This window comes from Sus scrofa, chromosome 3, assembly GCF_054392235.1.
Source record: "Sus scrofa isolate SSC_HxYL_T2T_F1_AM1 chromosome 3, Sscrofa_HxYL_maternal_Yorkshire_Landrace_v2.0, whole genome shotgun sequence".
NCBI classification, from domain to species: domain Eukaryota; kingdom Metazoa; phylum Chordata; class Mammalia; order Artiodactyla; family Suidae; genus Sus; species Sus scrofa.
Window position 1 is genome coordinate 130,482,663 of NC_139385.1, and position 18,502 is coordinate 130,501,164.

General features: G+C 38.3%; 1 protein-coding gene across 6 annotated transcripts in view; it reads left to right on the plus strand.

Moving 5' to 3' along the window:
- The window catches only part of WDR35 (WD repeat domain 35), a 59,116-nt gene extending 45,749 nt beyond the window's left edge, over positions 1–13,367 (plus strand). For all 6 annotated transcript variants that reach the window (XM_085019952.1, XM_085019953.1, XM_021087810.2 and 3 more), the window contains 10 exons: positions 1,789–1,925; positions 2,227–2,430; positions 3,561–3,707; positions 5,149–5,281; positions 7,222–7,332; positions 8,231–8,395; positions 9,574–9,714; positions 10,369–10,525; positions 11,513–11,753; positions 12,059–13,367. In XM_085019952.1, the coding sequence (XP_084876078.1) occupies positions 1,789–1,925; positions 2,227–2,430; positions 3,561–3,707; positions 5,149–5,281; positions 7,222–7,332; positions 8,231–8,395; positions 9,574–9,714; positions 10,369–10,525; positions 11,513–11,753; positions 12,059–12,209 (1,587 nt within the window). In that variant the 3' untranslated portion in view covers positions 12,210–13,367. The remainder of the gene's footprint in view (positions 1–1,788; positions 1,926–2,226; positions 2,431–3,560; positions 3,708–5,148; positions 5,282–7,221; positions 7,333–8,230; positions 8,396–9,573; positions 9,715–10,368; positions 10,526–11,512; positions 11,754–12,058) is intronic.
- The last annotated feature ends 5,135 nt before the right edge of the window (positions 13,368–18,502 follow it).

Below are 18,502 nucleotides of genomic sequence, written 5' to 3' on the forward strand. Positions count from 1 at the left end.
CCGTTGGTATGCATATCTCTTCAAAAAGGTCTGAAGCAAGAGAATATTAGGTCAGTACTGAGACTGTGAATTATGCGAGTAACGTAGCGAGGCGCTGAGCTCAGGGTTTGGGATGTTATCTCATTTAATCCTCACACTGTTAGGAAGTAAGTTTGATTATTATCCTGAAGCATGGAGAAATAAGCTAATTTGCCAATGACACCCAGTTAGCAGTAGGCAAAAGCATGATTTGACTCCAAGCTGTCTGGCTTCAAAGCTGGTGTGTGTAATTGTAGTGGCAGCAGAAATGAGGCTGGGGGAGGTAACGGGGAAGGGGAAGAGGGGCTCAGGTCACAAGGGCCCTCGGACACCTTGCTATGGATTCCGGACTTTATCCTGGAGTCAGTGGGGGAGTAAAGCAGGAGAATGATTAGGTTTATATTTGGGGGAGATGGCCCTGACCTCCGGGGTGGGTAGGGAGTGGGATAGGGCACGTTCTAAAAAGAGCTGCTACATAACCAGCAAGGGATGGAGTTGGGATTTGAGCTTAGGACTCTCTGAATCCAAAATCCTGCTCTTTCCATCCTCCCTCCTGGGATGTATAGGAGTTCATCCTAGGAGGTCACATATGGGAGTTCCCTGAGCATTTTCTGTTTCTAGATAGAGTGATTCGGTTGCAGGGCGAGGAAGGCTGCATGCAGCTCAGTGGACCTTTTCAGAGAACTCTGGTTCCTGGGAGCCATTGCTCTTTTGCACACGGGGGCTTGAATTTTCTTGTATGCTTCACTTTTTCATTACTTAGAATGTGTAGAACATTGGTGAGTTCGTTATAATTGTTTCCTTTGGTTGTTGGCTAGTTCTTTCAAGACTGGCCTTTAAGTTTTGTTTTGTTTTTTTTCCCTTTGGTCAGCCTGCTGAATTATGAAAAGAAAGTAGTGATGAAAAACAGCCTTTTTTCTTTTTAAAAAAATTTTGCTTGGGGGACTTCCCTTTGTGGCTCAGTGGCTAACGAATCTGACTAGCATCCACGAGGACGCAGGTTCAATCCCTGGCCTTGCTTAGTGGGTTAAGGATCTAGCGTTGCCTTGAGCTGTGGTGTACATCACAGATGCAGCTCGGATCCCGAGTTGCTGTGGCCATGGTGTAGGTTGGCAGCTACAGCTCCGATTAGACGCCTAACCTGGGAACGTCCATTTGCCATGGGTGTGGCCCTAAAGAGCAAAAAAAAAAAAAATTTGCTTAGGAGTTGCCTGGTGGCCTAGTGGTTGAGGATCTGGTGCTGTCCCTGAGGATGTGGTGTTGTCACCGCGTGACCCTGGTCATTGCTGTGGCGTGGGTTCAATCCCTGGCCCAGAACATCTCCAGGCCATGGGCACGGCCAGGAAATGTGTTTGTCTGCGGCCCGATAGCACGTGGGGCAGGGAGGGAGAAGTTGAAGGAGTGGGGGGTAGAGGCCCTGCACCAGGTGTTTCCTGCTCCCCTGGAGGCCAGCAGCACTTGGAAAGAAAAGAGATTAGCTCCCGGGAAAGACGTTTTGAGCTGAGGGAAAGCAGACCGCATAGGGGTAAGGGATCCTTCTGTCACTGTCCCCTTATCCCCACAGGCAGCCTCATCACCTCAGGAGGGACTTGACTGTGGGCTGCGGGTGTTTTCTGAATAACTCAAAAGATCCACACAGGGGAATTTACTTTCTTCTCAGTTTTGCTCATAATATGATGCAATTGTTTGTTTACTTTTTTCCTGTAAAAATGAAATATGTAGTCTAGAGGCAACTGTTTAGCATTTCTTTCTTTTCATCTCTACTTTCAGAATCCAGAACATCCAAACAAGGATTATATCATTAACTTTGAGATTCGGTCATTGCGGGACAGCCGAGCGCTGATTGAGAAGGTTGGAATTGAAGACGCATCGCAATTCATAGAGGACAATCCACACCCCCGACTTTGGTATTTAAAAAAAATAAAATAGAACCTCCCAAAGTGTCAGCTCTGTTGTCCCTGCTCCCATCCTAGCCGCCTGATAGGAATAGACTTCCATTCTTGCTCTTTTTAAAATGTAGAAATTGATTTTCAGTTTGGAAGCGCTTAGCATAAGCATAGTATTACATGAAACATGTATAAATGTTGTAAAATAAGCACTTCCTACCATGTTTCTCTAGAGACAATAGGTGTAAGAGTTGAATTCTGATTTAGGACTTGTTTATCAGTAATTTCCCATCAGCTTTTCTGTTTCTTGGTTTTAATAAAGGCGCCTGCTGGCTGAAGCAGCTCTTCAGAAATTGGATTTGCCCACCGCAGAGCAAGCATTCGTGCGCTGCAAAGATTACCAAGGCATTAAATTTGTGAAGTGCCTGGGCAACCTACAGAGCGAGTCCATGAAACAGGCAGAAGTGGCTGCCTACTTTGGCAGGTTCGAAGAAGCTGAAAGGATGTATCTCAATATGGACAGAAGGTCGGTGATGAAGGTGCAGGCATCTGGAATCCTTCCAGAATTTTTGATTATCTTTTTTTTTTCTTTTTTTCGCAAATGAGGATTTTAAAATAGACTCAATATATCATAGCATTTCTTATTTATTTATCTATTTATTTGCTTTTTAGGGCAGCACCCGCGCCCATATGGAGGTTCCCAGGCAAGGGGTCTAATTGGAGCTACAGCTACCAGCTTACACCACAGCCACAGCAATGCAGGATCCAAGCTGCATCTTTGACCTACACTACAGCTTATGGCAATGCCGGATCCTTAACCCACTGAGCAAGGCCAGGGATCGAACCTGCAACCTCATGGTTCCCAGTTGGATTCATTTCTGCTGCACCACAACAGGAACTCCTATCATAGCATTTCTTATAGAAAATAATTTCACCTTGAATTACAACCTAGATATTCTACATGACCTTCATTAATTTATGCTTTGTAATTTGAAGGCAACTTTCTTCTCTTTTTATGTAATGTTAATGACTGGCCATGAGAGATGTTTTCCATTTGGTAGGAAAAAAAATTCATGTGACCACAGACACTGAGGACTTTATCATTTATTATACTGCTCCTTATTTGGGCTCTTTTTTTGACTCAGGCCATTATTTGATTGTTCTGTTGTCAAGGGGTATGAAATAAAAATCATAGGTATTTAGGAATTGAGTTTTATCCTTTATATTTCATTTTGATATATGTAAAATAACATATGAACTTCATTTCAGCTGTGCGCATTCTATTGGATTTTTATGATTTGTACTTTCAGGAGATTGCTAATACAGCATAAGCCCTGAAAAGAACTATAAAGCCAAACATGTAAACATGAACTAAGCCTAATCATGTCCTAAGAAATTGATGGAAAGAAGTGAATATTATTTAAGTCATTATTTTGCCAGGTAAATTGAAAGTCTAGCAAAATAAGAGGCAGGAGGTTGTTTTCCTTTTCCTATTCCAGGTTCTCCCCATTGTCAGGCTAAAACTTCTGAAATGTTTGGAGACTACATATCTGACGTGTGTAGTCATTGCTGTATGTTCTCAGTACCCTAGAATTGAGCCTAACATGTAGTGGGCACTTGATAAATGCTTGTTGAATGAATGTCATTTTTTGGTAGAGATCTCGCTATTGGCCTCCGGCTAAAATTGGGAGATTGGTTTCGAGTACTCCAGCTCCTGAAAACTGGATCCGGCGCTGCAGATGACAGCCTCCTTGAACAAGCCCACAATGCCATTGGAGACTACTTTGCTGATCGGCAGAAGTGGTAGGTAACCTCTCCGGACCACCCCTCATCCATTCAGCCAGCTTGAGTACCTCCCTATGAAATAACGCCAGTGACATGAAGACCGTCCTTCTGATCTTCAAATTCATTTGGCTCTAGATTCATATTGAGGAGCAAGAGATCCTTCAAGCTCTCAGATGAGCACTGTAAGATTTTGGAGTTTCAAAATCCAGAAAACTTGGAGATTCTGTTGTAGCTCACTGGGTTAAGAACCAGTGGTATCCATGAGGGTACAGGTTCGATCCCAGGCCTTGCTCAGCGGGATAAGGCATTACCCCAAGATGTAGTGTAGGTCACAGATGTGGCTTGGATCCTGCATTGCTGTGGCTGTGGTGTAGGCTGGCAGCTGCAGCTCTAGTTTGACCCCTAGCTCAAGAACTTCCATATGCCTCAGGTGAAGCCCTAGGAAGAAAAACAAAGAAACAAACAAAAACCTCAGAAAACGTACACTTTAGCTCCCAGTAGCTTTCTACAGTTTGTGACCCCAGTTTATATTTGCTTGTTTTGTTATAGATTATTTTCAGAAATCATTGGCTTTTAGTCTTATGTTGTCATTTTGATCAATGTGCTTATTTATTTATGTCAGTGTTTGGAAATACAACCGTGTAGCAGATAGAAACAATATTTCTTTTTTTTTTTTTTTTAAATTTTTTTATTTTATTTATTTATTTATTTTTGTCTTTTGTCTTTTTGTCTGTTGTTGTTGTTGTTGCTGTTGTTGCTATTTCTTGGGCCGCTCCCGCGGCATATGGAAGTTCCCAGGCTAGGGGTTGAATCGGAGCTGTAGCCACCGGCCTAGGCCAGAGCCACAGCAACGCGGGATCCGAGCCGCGTCTGCGACCTACACCACAGCTCACGGCAACGCCGGATCGTTAACCCACTGAGCAAGGGCAGGGACCGAACCCGCAACCTCATGGTTCCTAGTCGGATTCGTTAACCACTGCGCCACGATGGGAACTCCCAGAAACAATATTTCTTAAGAATATTCAAAGAGGAGTTCCCATTGTGGCTCAGTGGTTAACAAATCTGACTAGCATCCCTGAGGACGCAGGTTTGATCCCTGGCCTTGCTCAGCAGGTTAAGTATCTGGCATTGCCATGAGCTGTGGTATAGGTCACAGATTCAGCTTGGATGCCATGTTGCTGTGGCTGTGGCTATGGCGTAGGCTGGCAGCTATAGCTCTGATTACAGCTGCCAGCCTGGGAACCTCCATATGCCGCAAGTGCGGCCCTAAAGAGCAGGAAAAAAAAAAAAAAAAAAAAAGAATATTCAAATAATGTTGTAACTAAAATATGCTATGCAGTCTTTTTTTTTTTTTTTTGCTTCATTAGCTGTAAAGACATTCTGTAATTGAAGATGAGGACTAGAGTGCTTATTCATCAGGGAGTTCACCCTAGTTTTAAAAGTCGTTTTCTTTCCATAGGTTGAATGCTGTACAATATTATGTACAAGGCCGGAACCAGGAACGCCTAGCTGAGTGTTATTATATGTTAGAAGATTACGAGGGGTTGGAGAATCTTGCCAATTCACTTCCAGAAAACCACAAGTTGCTTCCAGTAGGTATTATAAATTTTAGTTTTTAGAGTTGCTAGGTTACTTTATAAAGTTTTTATGTCGTAATCAGGAAATGTCCTCTGCAATACAGAAAATTAAAAATTAACTGTAAATTTACAGGTTCTTAGATTTGAAATGATGCTTTAAATTATTTAAAAAAATTTATCAGTATTACAGAATGCCTGAAAATCCAGAGGAAAAAAATCAGTCATTTTCCTACCATTTTAACAGGATCACAGTCTTTTGTAGGTTATCAGTTTTGTAAAATTGCTTTAAAAAATTAGCTGAACACATGAAATATTTACTGCTGAAATTACATATTTTCAGAGATTCACTTCAAAATAATTTGAGGTGGGTCTGAGAAGTATTGTGTGTGTATGTATGTGTGTTTGAAATTTGCTATCAGTGTAAAAAGATAGCTTGACTTTTATTGGGCTATATTAACAATAGTGGGATTTAATGTTTAGAAAAGGGAAACTAAAAGCAGAGTTCTCTGTAACTTGGCTCAAAATTTTCTTTTTAAGTCTCCCTATATTAATTGTTGAATTATGTAAATGAGCTTCTCTTTTATTTGTTTTATCTGAAATGTAAATCCCTGAGCTATACAATACCTGGAGAAGTAGTAGCTCTCAACTGTAGGGTCTGGACACATCAGTTGTGAGTTCTGCCACAAAATTTTGTTTGTTAATTAATTGATGAGTAGCTGATAATTCATTTTTCTCTCTATTGTGAATTATAGAGCTATTATCCCTGTAATAATGGCATTTTCACATACATCTTATGGGCTTGCTTGAGTAGGAAAGAGTTGAAACTACTTGTAACCCATAACTTATACTTATTCAAGTTATAAATTGAATAACTTATAGGGACAGTATCTGACATTACTGTCATCTGTTAGGTGTGTATGATGACACAGGAAAAAATGTTGCTGTAGGGTATCCAGAATAGTGGTATTACTGAGTAAATACTAAGTAATTATGGCTATAAAAAATAAAATAGTAATAAAAAATTTTAAGCAGCGCTGCAAATTTTAAATCGAGTTTTGGAGGATTTTTTTAATAATATGGGAAGATACACAAAATACTTAAGTGAGGAATGCAGGATACAAAACTATATCATATGATTATGATATATTCACAAATACATATGTATATATTCATAGGACACATATATTAGGAAATTATACCAGAATATGGGAATAAGATTATGAGTAACTTAACTTTTTCACGTTAAAAATTTCTTTTAACTGTAAGGGTATATTACTTTGTAATCAGAAAAATATAAGCATTATTTTTAAAAAGATAGTTGGATACAAAACTGTGCTTTTATGATAGTTCCCCACTATCAGATGGGAAGAGAAAAACTCTGGCCAATTAGCTATTAGGAAAGAAAAAAACATTAGGAAAGAGAAAAACTGACATTGTGAGAATGGCACGTACGGCCCAGTGGGTGTGATGGGGTTGTGTTTGGTGTAGCTTCCCCAAATGATGAATGGCCCACTTGTCAGGGCATTTCTTTATAGAGGTATTGGAGAGTTCCGGTGAGCGTGAGCTTTCTCTTAAGCCTCTAATTAATGATTAGCCTTGAGTATAACATCAACTGCTTAAAGGTTTTTTTGGCTCCCACTAGTGTAGGGTTTGTTTTGGAGCTTGACATTTTTATAAACTAGCTACTGACCTGAGAGACGATCAGAATGCAGTGTCTTCAGAATCTGGTTGAAAGTCAGATCTGCCACGTGAGCCAATGAAGCACTGATTGAATAGAAGGTGATGCGTTAGCATCCATTTTGGTATGTAGCCTCTGCTCTCTGTGTCCGTTTAAAAGAAAAATTACTGTAACCACCAGGAAATTGAATATTCATATGTCCCTCTGGAGTTTTGTACATTAAAATATGGGTGATCTCCTTGTTCTCTGAAATCTGATGGTACTGTTTTGTCCACAGGAAATAGCACAGATGTTTGTGAGAGTTGGAATGTGTGAACAAGCAGTGATGGCATTTTTGAAATGTAATCAGCCAAAGGCAGCAGTGGATACCTGTGTACATCTCAACCAAGTAAGGAACTGAAAATTAAAGTCACTGTAGCGATGCTTTCAAGACTGCAGCCAATGTAAGAGTTGAGAGATTGAGATGGATGCTGTGAAAGGAGCCAGATGGTCTCTCACTCAGCTAAGGACTGAGAAAATGTTGGAGTTTGCACTTACCTCCTGAAGTGCTACCCTCGAGGGCGATCCACTCATAACTCACCCAGTGGGGGAACATGAAGAAACCCTGTGCCTTTAGTCTGGCAAGTTTTTGTCTGGAAGTAATTTCATAATTTTCTGCATTTTATTAGGCTTTGGTTCTGTTTCCAGAGGACGACCAGTTAATGGTCCTTGCAAGAGGAAGGAATTAAGTTACTTTATCATTATTTATTTCGGCAAATCTATTTTCCTTTCCCTTTATAGAAAACATATATTTGATATTTTTAAGGGCTGGAATTTAACTAAAATTAAAGTGCAGAATTGTTGAAATTGTTGACTCTCAAAGTATTCTTTCAAGTATTTCCTTAAAGTATTTTATAAAGCTCCATTTGCTTTATAAAAATAACTTTTAAATGTTAAGTCTGATAGGACATTTTCTTAACTGAAATTGCATTTTTAAACTATAAACAAATGCATCTTTTTCTCATTCATAGTTTGTACAAATTATAAGATTAGTATGATTATAAATTTTGAAGCTTTCTTTTTCAGATATATTCTTAAAACAAATCAGTCTTAGATCATTTGATTATTTACACCTGTTTGACTCATAAAATTTATAACTGCTCTGATTTTAAGTGATTTTTAAAAACATATTCGTTTTTTATTTTGATATAGTATTATTATTATAAACCTAAAGCTTTATTTTGAGTTTTTAGACATATCTGACTGTACATGCTTGAGTAGTTGTATTTGTATATATTTTTCCCCAGTGGAACAAAGCTGTTGAATTGGCTAAAAATCATAGTATGAAAGAAATTGGTTCCCTGTTAGCAAGGTATGCATCTCATTTATTGGAAAAGAATAAAACTCTCGATGCCATAGAACTCTATCGGAAAGCCAATTACTTTTATGATGCTGCTAAGCTGATGTTTAAGGTAATGTAATAATCTTGGTGAGTGTTTGGTTTGTTCTAGTTACCAATGTTTTCAGAACACATTTTCCATTTTCTTTGGAAGCAAATATTTATTAGAGCAAAATCCCTGTCATTTTGTTACTGCTATCACTATGTGTTATCTTTGTATTTTTACCTTTTACCGAAAGGGCTATTTATTAATTTTAGCATCTTATTGATACTTACAAAAATTGTATGTCTACTTAATACCAGAGTTAACAAAGAATTATAGAATTTTCAGGGACCGAAAAGTACAAATTCCCTTAACTGGAAATTAAATCCTGTTGATAATAGAATTTTGAGTCTTTTAAATGTACAAGTTTCGAAAACATTACACTTTTCATAGTATACATTTAGAGGGAAGATGAGTAATATAGTTTAATGTGTGCAAATTTTACATTCTGTTCTATTCTTTTCCCATTTGGTTTAATGTCAAAGGAAGAATTTCCCTCTGAATCATTTAAATAAACTTAAATTTTTGAGGGATATACCATGTTAAAGCCATCTCATCTCTGGGTACCTGGAACATTATTTTAAAAATCTCTGTGTGGAGTTCCCGTCGTGGCTCAGTGGTTAACGAATCTAACCAGGAACCATGAGGTTTCGGGTTCGATCCCTGGCCTTGCTCAGTGGGTTAAGGATCTGGCGTTGCTGTGAGCTGTGGTGTAGGTTGCAGATGCGGCTCGGATCCCATGTTGCTGTGGCTCTGGCCTCTGGTCTAGGCCAGTGGCTACAGCTCCCATTCGACCCCTAGCCTGGGAACCTCCATATGCCGCGGGTGCAGCCCTAGAAAAAGCAAAAAGATAAATAAATAAATAAATAAATAAATAAATAAATAAATAAATAAATATCTCTGTGTTATGTAAAATACTACCCATTCCATGAAAGCTTTCATCATTCTTATTTAATTATTGACAGCATCTGTTATTTTCTAAAATTGTTTTGAATTCTAACTCCCACAGCTAAATACTAAGGAAAGAACTAAGTACTTATCAGTACTAAGCAAAAGAAAATGTGTTTTAAAATATTTATCATAAATGGGTGATGTTTATAGTCTATCTTACTGCCGTTCTTCCTTAGAGAATAAATCTTCAGAAATGATAATATTCATACAATTATAGATTAAGAAATGTCTTCCCTCAATTCTTTAAATGTTTAAAGATTGCAGATGAAGAGGCAAAGAAAAGAACTAAACCTTTACGTGTTAAGAAGCTCTATGTCCTATCAGCTTTACTTATAGAGCAGTACCATGAGCAAGTGAAAAATGCCCAACGAGGAAAAGTGACAGGAAAGAGCTCAGAGGTAAAGTAGATCATTAAGTAACATGAAGTCACCTGAAGTGTTTAAAGGAAACATACTGTCAAACCGCTCTTTGTGGACAGGGCATTTAATTTGCTTGTTTGCATTTACTTTCTTATAAGAGAAAAAGGAATGACTGATTTGGAATTCGTACTCAAATTGAGACAATTTGGCAGGATTAAAAATTTCAATTTGGCAGTATTAAAATTATTTTTTATGAGACTAATCCATTATCTTTGCTCAAATTCCTTACTTGGTAAATCCTTTCTAATCACTGAGTTCTAAAAACTTTCCTAAAATATGCATATTATTTTAATGTGTATATGAACCTAGCATTAACTTAAAGTTTAATCAATTCTATTTAAAAACTCAATCATACATGAGGAGGAGAATCCTTTCACGATGTATCCATATATATCAAACCAGCACCATGTACATCTTAAATGTATTTGTCAATTATACTTCAATAAATCCAAAAAGAAAAAATCTGATCGTATCGGTTTAACAAGATATGACTTATAACGGGGAAACTAAGTCTGTAATGACAGTTTTATAATGATAAAATCTGTTAATTTATATATTTGAAGTCATCTTCATTGGAAGGATGTCATTGTTACCGTGGTGCTGACCGAAAGTGTGGGTCTGCCTTCCTTGTAGACCACCTCTGCTTTGGCTGGTTTGCTGGAAGAAGACGTTCTGTCTACGACTAGTCGTTTCACAGATAATGCTTGGCGGGGGGCTGAGGCTTACCACTTCTTCATACTGGCACAGAGGCAGCTCTACGAGGGCTATGTCGACATGGCATTGAAGACAGGTGGGCACGTTACCCAATGTAGACAAAGTGTTTAAAAATCACAAATTGGGTGTGAAGGGCCAGCTCCTTCAATTTGCCCTTATATTAATGTCGGTAACTTTTGTCTATGGATTTACTTTCACGTGTTTGAGATTTACTATATGCTTTATCTTGTGCATTTTCTTTTTGAAGTTCTTTTTATTTTTTTAATGCAAGGAGCGCAATATACAGGGTTCATAGAAAAAACAGATGTTTGAGATAAGCAGAAAGAACGTTTGTAGTGTTTACTGTCACTGTTCTATTATGCACAGGAAACACTTGATAGCCCAGTCCGTATACTTTTGTGTGTGTCTCTCTCTATATATAAAATATAAAATTTGCATATTTAATATATAATAATATATGTAAATAAGAATAAAATAAGTATATATATATTTTAAAATAATTTGTTTTTTTACAATGTGGGGAGTATAACAGATCATACTCTTGTGGACTTATTAAAAAATATAATGAACAGTTGTAAGTCTCTGCATATTAGTAGAGAGATTACTATAGCATTTAACTTGATTTTTATAAAAAAATGGTATTTATGTAACCATTTCAACCAAAAGAGGAAAAAAACAAAGAAGCAAAATAACCTAATAACTCATAAAATAATTTTATAACTCAGAGATAATCATTTCTAACACTTGAGTTAATCTCCTTTTAATTTTTTATTTTTTGACCATGCCTGTGGCACGTGGAAGTTCCTGGGCCAGGGACTGAATTTGCGCCACAGCAGTGGCAATACTGGATGCTTCAGAGGCCCTGAGCTGTTAGCTGGCGTTACAGGATGTGGAGATCATGCAGCCTCCTTCCTCCTACTCGTTCTCCCATCACCTACCATTGTTTTCACTAGGTTTGCTAAAGTTTGTGTAGGTTAGACTGAAATAGCTTAACACAGATTCTTCCCCATGTGTGTCCATCATACCACGATTGCTTTAAAGAATCCAATTGTCTCTTTCCTAGCTCTTCACCTGAAGGACTATGAAGACATTATCCCTGCCGTTGAGATCTACTCTCTGTTAGCACTCTGTGCATGTGCCAGTAGAGCCTTTGGCACTTGTTCAAAAGCTTTTGTCAAACTGGAATCTTTAGAGACCCTCAGTTCGGACCAGAAACAGCAATACGAAGAGCTTGCTCTAGAAATCTTCACCAAATATACTCCAAAAGATAACAGAAAATCCGAACTGGACAGCCTTCTTGAAGGGTAGGCTGATTGTGATTAGCACGGGTCATTCTACCTTATTAGAAACTTGGATTTTTATATCTAAATAGTTTAATATAATAATGAAAGCACTAAAGTTTGAAGTAATCTGCCTTAACATTATACTCTGTTTTATTAGGTCTTACAAGTGTATTAATGTTTTATTTTCTCATTGCAAGAAAAGGTTCTATTTGAAACTTACCTTGAAATGTTGTTCGTTCCTGGTTTTTTTTTTCTTAGTGTAATAAATAAAGTTTTAAGTAATTAGAAATTTTAAAGTGTAATTGTTTTTCCTCTTATCTTTACAGAGGGGAAGGGAAACTGCCAACGTGTGTTGCCACAGGAAGCCCCATCACTGAGTATCAGTTCTGGATGTGCAACGTGTGCAAGCACTGTGTCCTGGCCCAAGAGATAAGTAACTACAACTTCTGTCCCTTGTGCCACAGTTCAGTGGGATGAAGAAGTGACAAACCGCATATAATTGAAGTGTTTATATAGTAAGGTTGACTCCATGTGTTTTATATGAAAATCAGCATCATTATTTCAGTTGTATTTTCATACAAATTATATATATGTAAAATACATAATGTATACATACATGTGTAAAAATGCAACTATTAAATAATGATGCTGGTTTTCATATAAAATGTATGGAAATCAGCTGAATTGTCCACCTGTTTTGTCTATCAATCTATCTTGTGATACTATGGAAATATTCCAAATACGAAATTTCTTCTCACAGTGTCAGGGTTAATAATTCATTAAAAATCTTGGCAGGGAGAGATGGGGGAAGCATAGGAATGGGGCAAAGTTGAATTTAGGGAATTGACATAACCTGTATTAGAAGTGGGTTAAACGATTTATAATACTGCAGTGAGCACTGTGTGTAGCGTGTTTAACTAAAAAAGCATTGAAAGGCTTCACTTCGTTTTCAAAAGTGAGAAGACATTTTAAGACCTTTTTTTTTTTTTTTTACAATTTGAATTATTACTGTAGCTTTTTATATAGCTTGTCCTTTTTAATCTACCCTTTTAGTTTCATTGAAGAAATGGCATTTGGCATTTACTCTTCATATTTTTGTACAGAACACTTGGCTCTATTTATAATGATATAAATTTATACAAAAACATCCCGTTTGTAGTTATGGTTTTAGTTGAAACATTGTCACCAAGCTAGACCCTTTATTTAAACAACTCTTGGGTTGTGGGGAGTGATTCTCAATATGCATCTGTTTTGACTTACTGTCATTAATTTGTAATCAGTAATGGGTATTTTCTTACCTGTTTTATGTAGCTAATAATGTTCTCCATTTATTTTTCATGAACTTAATGTCTTCTCATTCTGTGGCCACAGGCCAGACTTCAGCAATATTTCATTAAGAGGATTTGTTGGAGTTTGGCTGGTATTTAGTAGATGCAATAAAGAGAAATATGCAGCATTGTTACTGTAGCTTCAATACTTAGGTTCCTTTTCAATGTGATATGTTTTTGATCCTTTAGAGATGTGTTAAGCTTGTCACAGGTTGAGAATCGGGAGCTGTGAGAAGAAATTTAGAGCGTAAATGAGTTCACAATAGATAGTGGGCTCCTGTGCCTGAATAAAAGGAAAAGACCACAAGTCGTAGAAGTCTCTGGCTGTGTCCATAGGTCTTGTGGGAAGTTACTTTGATATAATGGTTGCCTCCAAATACACTACCAAGCAGGCCATTCCAGAGGTCGTGAACAGAAAAGGTCACAAACCAAAAAAGGATGCTCGCGTCACATGGCTTATTGAGTCAGCTTGGAACACACCGTGAAGAACAAGGAGAAAGTGTTGACATAGATGAACAGCATTAGCGTAGGATGCTAGTGGGTGGACAGATTACAGTCCCTGATTGCTGAGTTATGTACTGTTCTTATGTCCTACTCTTACTTTGCCTCATCAGCATCCCCCAGATAGCGTGGCTAGAAAGAGGCCCAGAGTTGAGGTTTGAGCCAAGAGGCCCAAATCAGATGAAATGTGCCCGAGGCCAGTGAGGCACACCTGTTCCGTAGCGGAGGCAGGGTCACCTGGTCACAGCTGCAGGTGCCAAAGAGCCTGTTGAGCAGTCCTGGATTCTGTTGTATTTCTTGGGCAGAGGATGGATCAGAGTAAGTAACCAGTGGGTAACTGAATCAAGACATCACAGGAATTGGTACTTTACGTCTTATGCACATCTAGTGTGCTGGGAATGTTTAGTGCCTTATGGTTGCTTTCTGTATTTTGAGTGCCTCGTCAATATTAGATAGTCACACACATATGCTCTAATTGTCTAACATGTCTCATAAGTCACTGATTTATCTAAGTTTACCACAGTGAATTTCATCTATCTCAACTGTTTTCTTCTGTGACAGAATAGAATATTCCCCCAAATCAGAAAATAACATCCTAACAAAATATCACAAGACTTTCTATTTTCAGCTATGAAACTATTCTCTGCTTCATCAGTGAGAGACGAATATTCAGGGATGTAGGGTCAAGGATTCCTGCAGGACTGCATGTTCGGAATTGTGGTTCTTGGTCCATGGTCTAATGCCCGAACAGCCCTTCTTTCCCTTTCCTTTCTCGTCCCAGGATCAGCAGAGAACTCAAAGTTAGATTGTCATTCTCTAGCCCTACTGTGACTTGTCGATTATACTCCCATGTGCTTCAGTTCCAAAATCAGCTGTTGACTCCTCAAGCTTTTTCTAAGATATCTTTGGGAACTCTTTTGGAGCTTTCTCATTTGCCTCTGATTCCTTGCCACCTGAGCCCTAGAATTTTTCCTCCAACTAATTATATCAGATAGCTCCTGAATGGTTATCACTACTTTTTGTTCAGTTTAATCCAGAAATCAGAATCTCCAAAAACAACCCCTCATACCATGTATACCTAATTATCACATATGTACATGTGCATGTGTGCATATATACTTACATACATACATGTACCCCCACATACATATTACACACACACACACAGACATATCTTTCCAACTATTGTAAAAGTTTGACTGTTTGGGATTTACATTTGTGGATGTTTTCGTGATCTGCCATAATGTTTTGGGGAGAGACTTTTGTCCTCCTTGAAAATGGTGCCAGAGAAAGACAGTATGAATTGACCCAAACGGTTTGATTCAACATGAAGAAAGTTTCAGGATAACAACACCAACAAATCCTCCCCTGATGAAGGGGGCAAAGAGAAGCAAAACTGTCTATAATAAAAAATACTTGGAGAGAATTTGGATAGACAGGATGAGGCAGTTTAAGGAGGACACAATGAATGTTGTTCTCTTGTAATAAACTGACCCCGTAATACTCTTCTTTATCACAAAATTTGGCTTGAATTATGTTAAGTTTCAAAGTAGCATGATACATACACAATGGAATATTACTCAGCCATAAAAAGAATGAAACAGTGGCATCTGTAGCAACATGGATGGACCTAGAAATTATCATGTTAAGCCAAGTTAGTCAGACAGTGAGACACAAATGTCATATGCTATCACTTATATGTGGCAGGATACCATCAACTTCTTTGCAGAACAAATACTGACTCAGACTTTGAAAAAGCTGTGGTTTCCAAAGAACACAGGTTGGGGAGGGTGAGGGATGGAAATGCTGTAAAACTGGATTGTGATGATCAGTATACAACTATAAGTGTAATAAAATGCATTGAGTTTAAAAAAAAGTAGCATGGTAGGCCAAAGTATGGAGATGATGGTACTGACTGATAAACTACACAAAGTGTGCTAACAAGCAGTGTAGCGTTGTTAACCTACTATCATGCACAAATGCTAATTTTATTTTATATATATATAGTATATATGTATATATGTTTTTGCTAACATATACTTTGAAATTATCTTTTTGTTTTCTAAGAGCTGAGATTTTAGCTTTTGTGTGGCATTTATAGGGAAAAATGTGAAAATAATAAATGTTGAGGTAAAAATTGTATTTATCCTATTTCCTTTATAACTTACAATTACATGGTATTTGTCTTATTTTGATTTAAAAGTTTTGGTGCAGGCTGGGCAGAAGGATACTGGGTTCCAGAGTGGATGAAAGGAGAAAGGGGCAGGGGATCCAACAGTTGTACAAGATCACTTTTGCTCTCGACAGGAAAACGACAAGTCAGTAACGTACACTAGGCAAAGGTCTGGATGTTGCAGTGAATTACCACTCCTTAGAGGTCAGTTACACAGAGATCACGTTTTGAAATGGGGGGAAACTGTTGCCAGAGTCTTAATGGAAAAAATCGAGAGTCCAAACATTAGTTTCTGAAGTGAAAAAAGCAATATTATGTTGCCCCCTACTGTCTATTCTTATTTCTTCAGTTCATTTTTTTAAAAGAAATTAACACTTGTTTTTGCATATAAAACTAACCTATGGTCATGGTAGAAAATCTCAAAAGTTTATAAAGATGAGAAAGTAAAAGTAGTCTTTTTAACAAATAAAAGGCATTCAATTGTAAAGCAGACAAAGAGCTTAGAGTTACTACTTATGTAGTCGTTTCTTATTTGGCATAGTCTAAATTTCTAGCTAGTAAAAATTTAGAGAAAAAGGAGATACGTCGACACACCCATTATAATAGCTAGAGTGGGAACGGACACGTGTTGGTGGAGCTATGGCGCAGCTGAAACCCTCACATAGTGTTGGTGGAAATGCAAAGTAGGACGCCCACTCTGGAAAAGGTGCGTTTTAAAGGTTCTCTATATATTCTGGAAATATATATGTACAGTGTGTGTAGGTAATTTATAAAATTAAATTAATATTACTTGGGGGGAGTATGCTATTTTATTAACATTTAAATTTAACCATCAATGAGCTCAAATATATGCTGGCCATACGTTCAGGTTTTTGAAATAGGCAGCTGTAAGGGTGCAGTGTGTTAACACTGCATAATATATTAACAGTCAGAGAAAATCTGGGGGGTGTTGCGACTGTCTACCTTATACACTTAGTAGCACAAGGGTATGACAAGCCCTGCAAGTGGAGGGAAAACCTCAGGGGTTCTCGGCTGCTGACAGAATCTCCCCTTGACTTCAGACTTAGGACAAACTGGGGAGTGTGTCAGTATACAAAACCACTGACTTTAAGACAGACTAGGAGTTCCCATCTTGGCGCAGTGGAAATAAATCCGACTGGGAACCATAAGGTTGCAGGTTCAATCCCCGGGTCTCGCTCAGTGGGGCTAAGGATCCAGCATTGCTGTGAACTATGGTGTAGGTCAGCAGCTGTAGCTCCAATTCAACCCCTAGCAAGAGCCAATTCAGATTGTGGGGGCCAGTCTGAAGTGAGCATGGTCGGCTGGAGGCTGGAAGTGTTGCAGCTCAAGTCCAGGATCTGCAGATTAGAGCAGCAGGCTAGAGACAGAATGGTTAGTGCATTCTTCTCAAATTGCTTGTTCCGAAACAAGTTCCCAAGACACTTTTCCCAAACAGAGTATTAATTGTTATTTATTTTTACTGCCCCAGTCAGTGACAGGGAGTCTTTACTGAGGCTCCACAGCCATGGGGCTCAGGCAGGAGGCTGCCCTGTGGGGGAAGGAAGAGCCCATGGAGAAGGCTTATTCAACTACTTGGGGTACAGGTTGTGGTGGTGGTTACATTTCTTGAGGCAGATGGGGTTGCAGGTGAACACGACACTCTCAGCAGGTCATCTTGTAGCTGTATTTTGGGGTGAGCTGGCTGAGGGAAGTCTTGATGCTGCCACCCTGCAGGCAAAGCCCCAAGTGCAGGTGGACTGTGTGGAAGACAGGCGAGAGTCAGAGAGGGACAGCAGCTGAGCCGGGTTCCAGCACCTCAGTCGCTGGGCAGGGCCCTCTAGTGTCCTGTAGATCAGAGCTTCTCAGGTGTGATGGAGACACCACGTCAGAATCCCTTGGATGGACACACCAGACCAAACCTGCTCCACAGAACCTCCATGTTTACATTCCTCATCCTTATCAGATATGTGATTTGCAAATATTTTCTCTCATTCTCTGGGTTATTTGTTGATAGTCTTTTGCTGCACAAAAGGTTTTAATTTTCATAAAGTCCAGTTTGTCTATTTTTCCTTTCACTGCCTGTCCTTTTGGTGTCATACCCAAGAAAACATTGCCAAATTCAGTGTCATGAAGACTTTGCTTTATGTTTTCTTCTGAGAACTTAAAATTTTTAGCTCTTACATTTAGGTCTTTAATCCACCTTGGGTTAATTTTTTAATGTGGCATTTAGGTCCATCTTCACTCTTTCCAATAAATGGTTTTTTCAGCACCATTTACTGAAAAGACTGTCTTTATGCAAATCCCACACTGTTTTGATTACTGTTGCTTTGATAAGTTTTTAATTCAGTGTGAGTCCCAAACTTTATTCTTTTTCAAGATAGTGACACCATGGGATCCTTAACCCCCTAGGTCACCAGGGAATTCCTCAAGACTGTTTTGGCTATTTGGAATCCATCCCTTGGAATTTCTTATGAATTTTAGGATAGATTTTTATATTTCTGTAAAAATACCATTGGGGTTTTGATAGGCATTCCATTGAATCTGTAAATTGCTTTAGTATGAACAAGGGATGTCTATTTATGGCTTTAATTTCCTTCATCAACAATTTGCAGTTTTCATTATACAAGTCCTTCTCCTCCTTGGTTAATTCCTATGTATTTTATTTTTTAAGGTAATTTTATTTTATTTATTATTAATATTATTTTTGCCTTTTAGGGCTGCATCCATGGCATATGGAGGGTCCCAGGCTAGGGAACTAATCAGAGCTA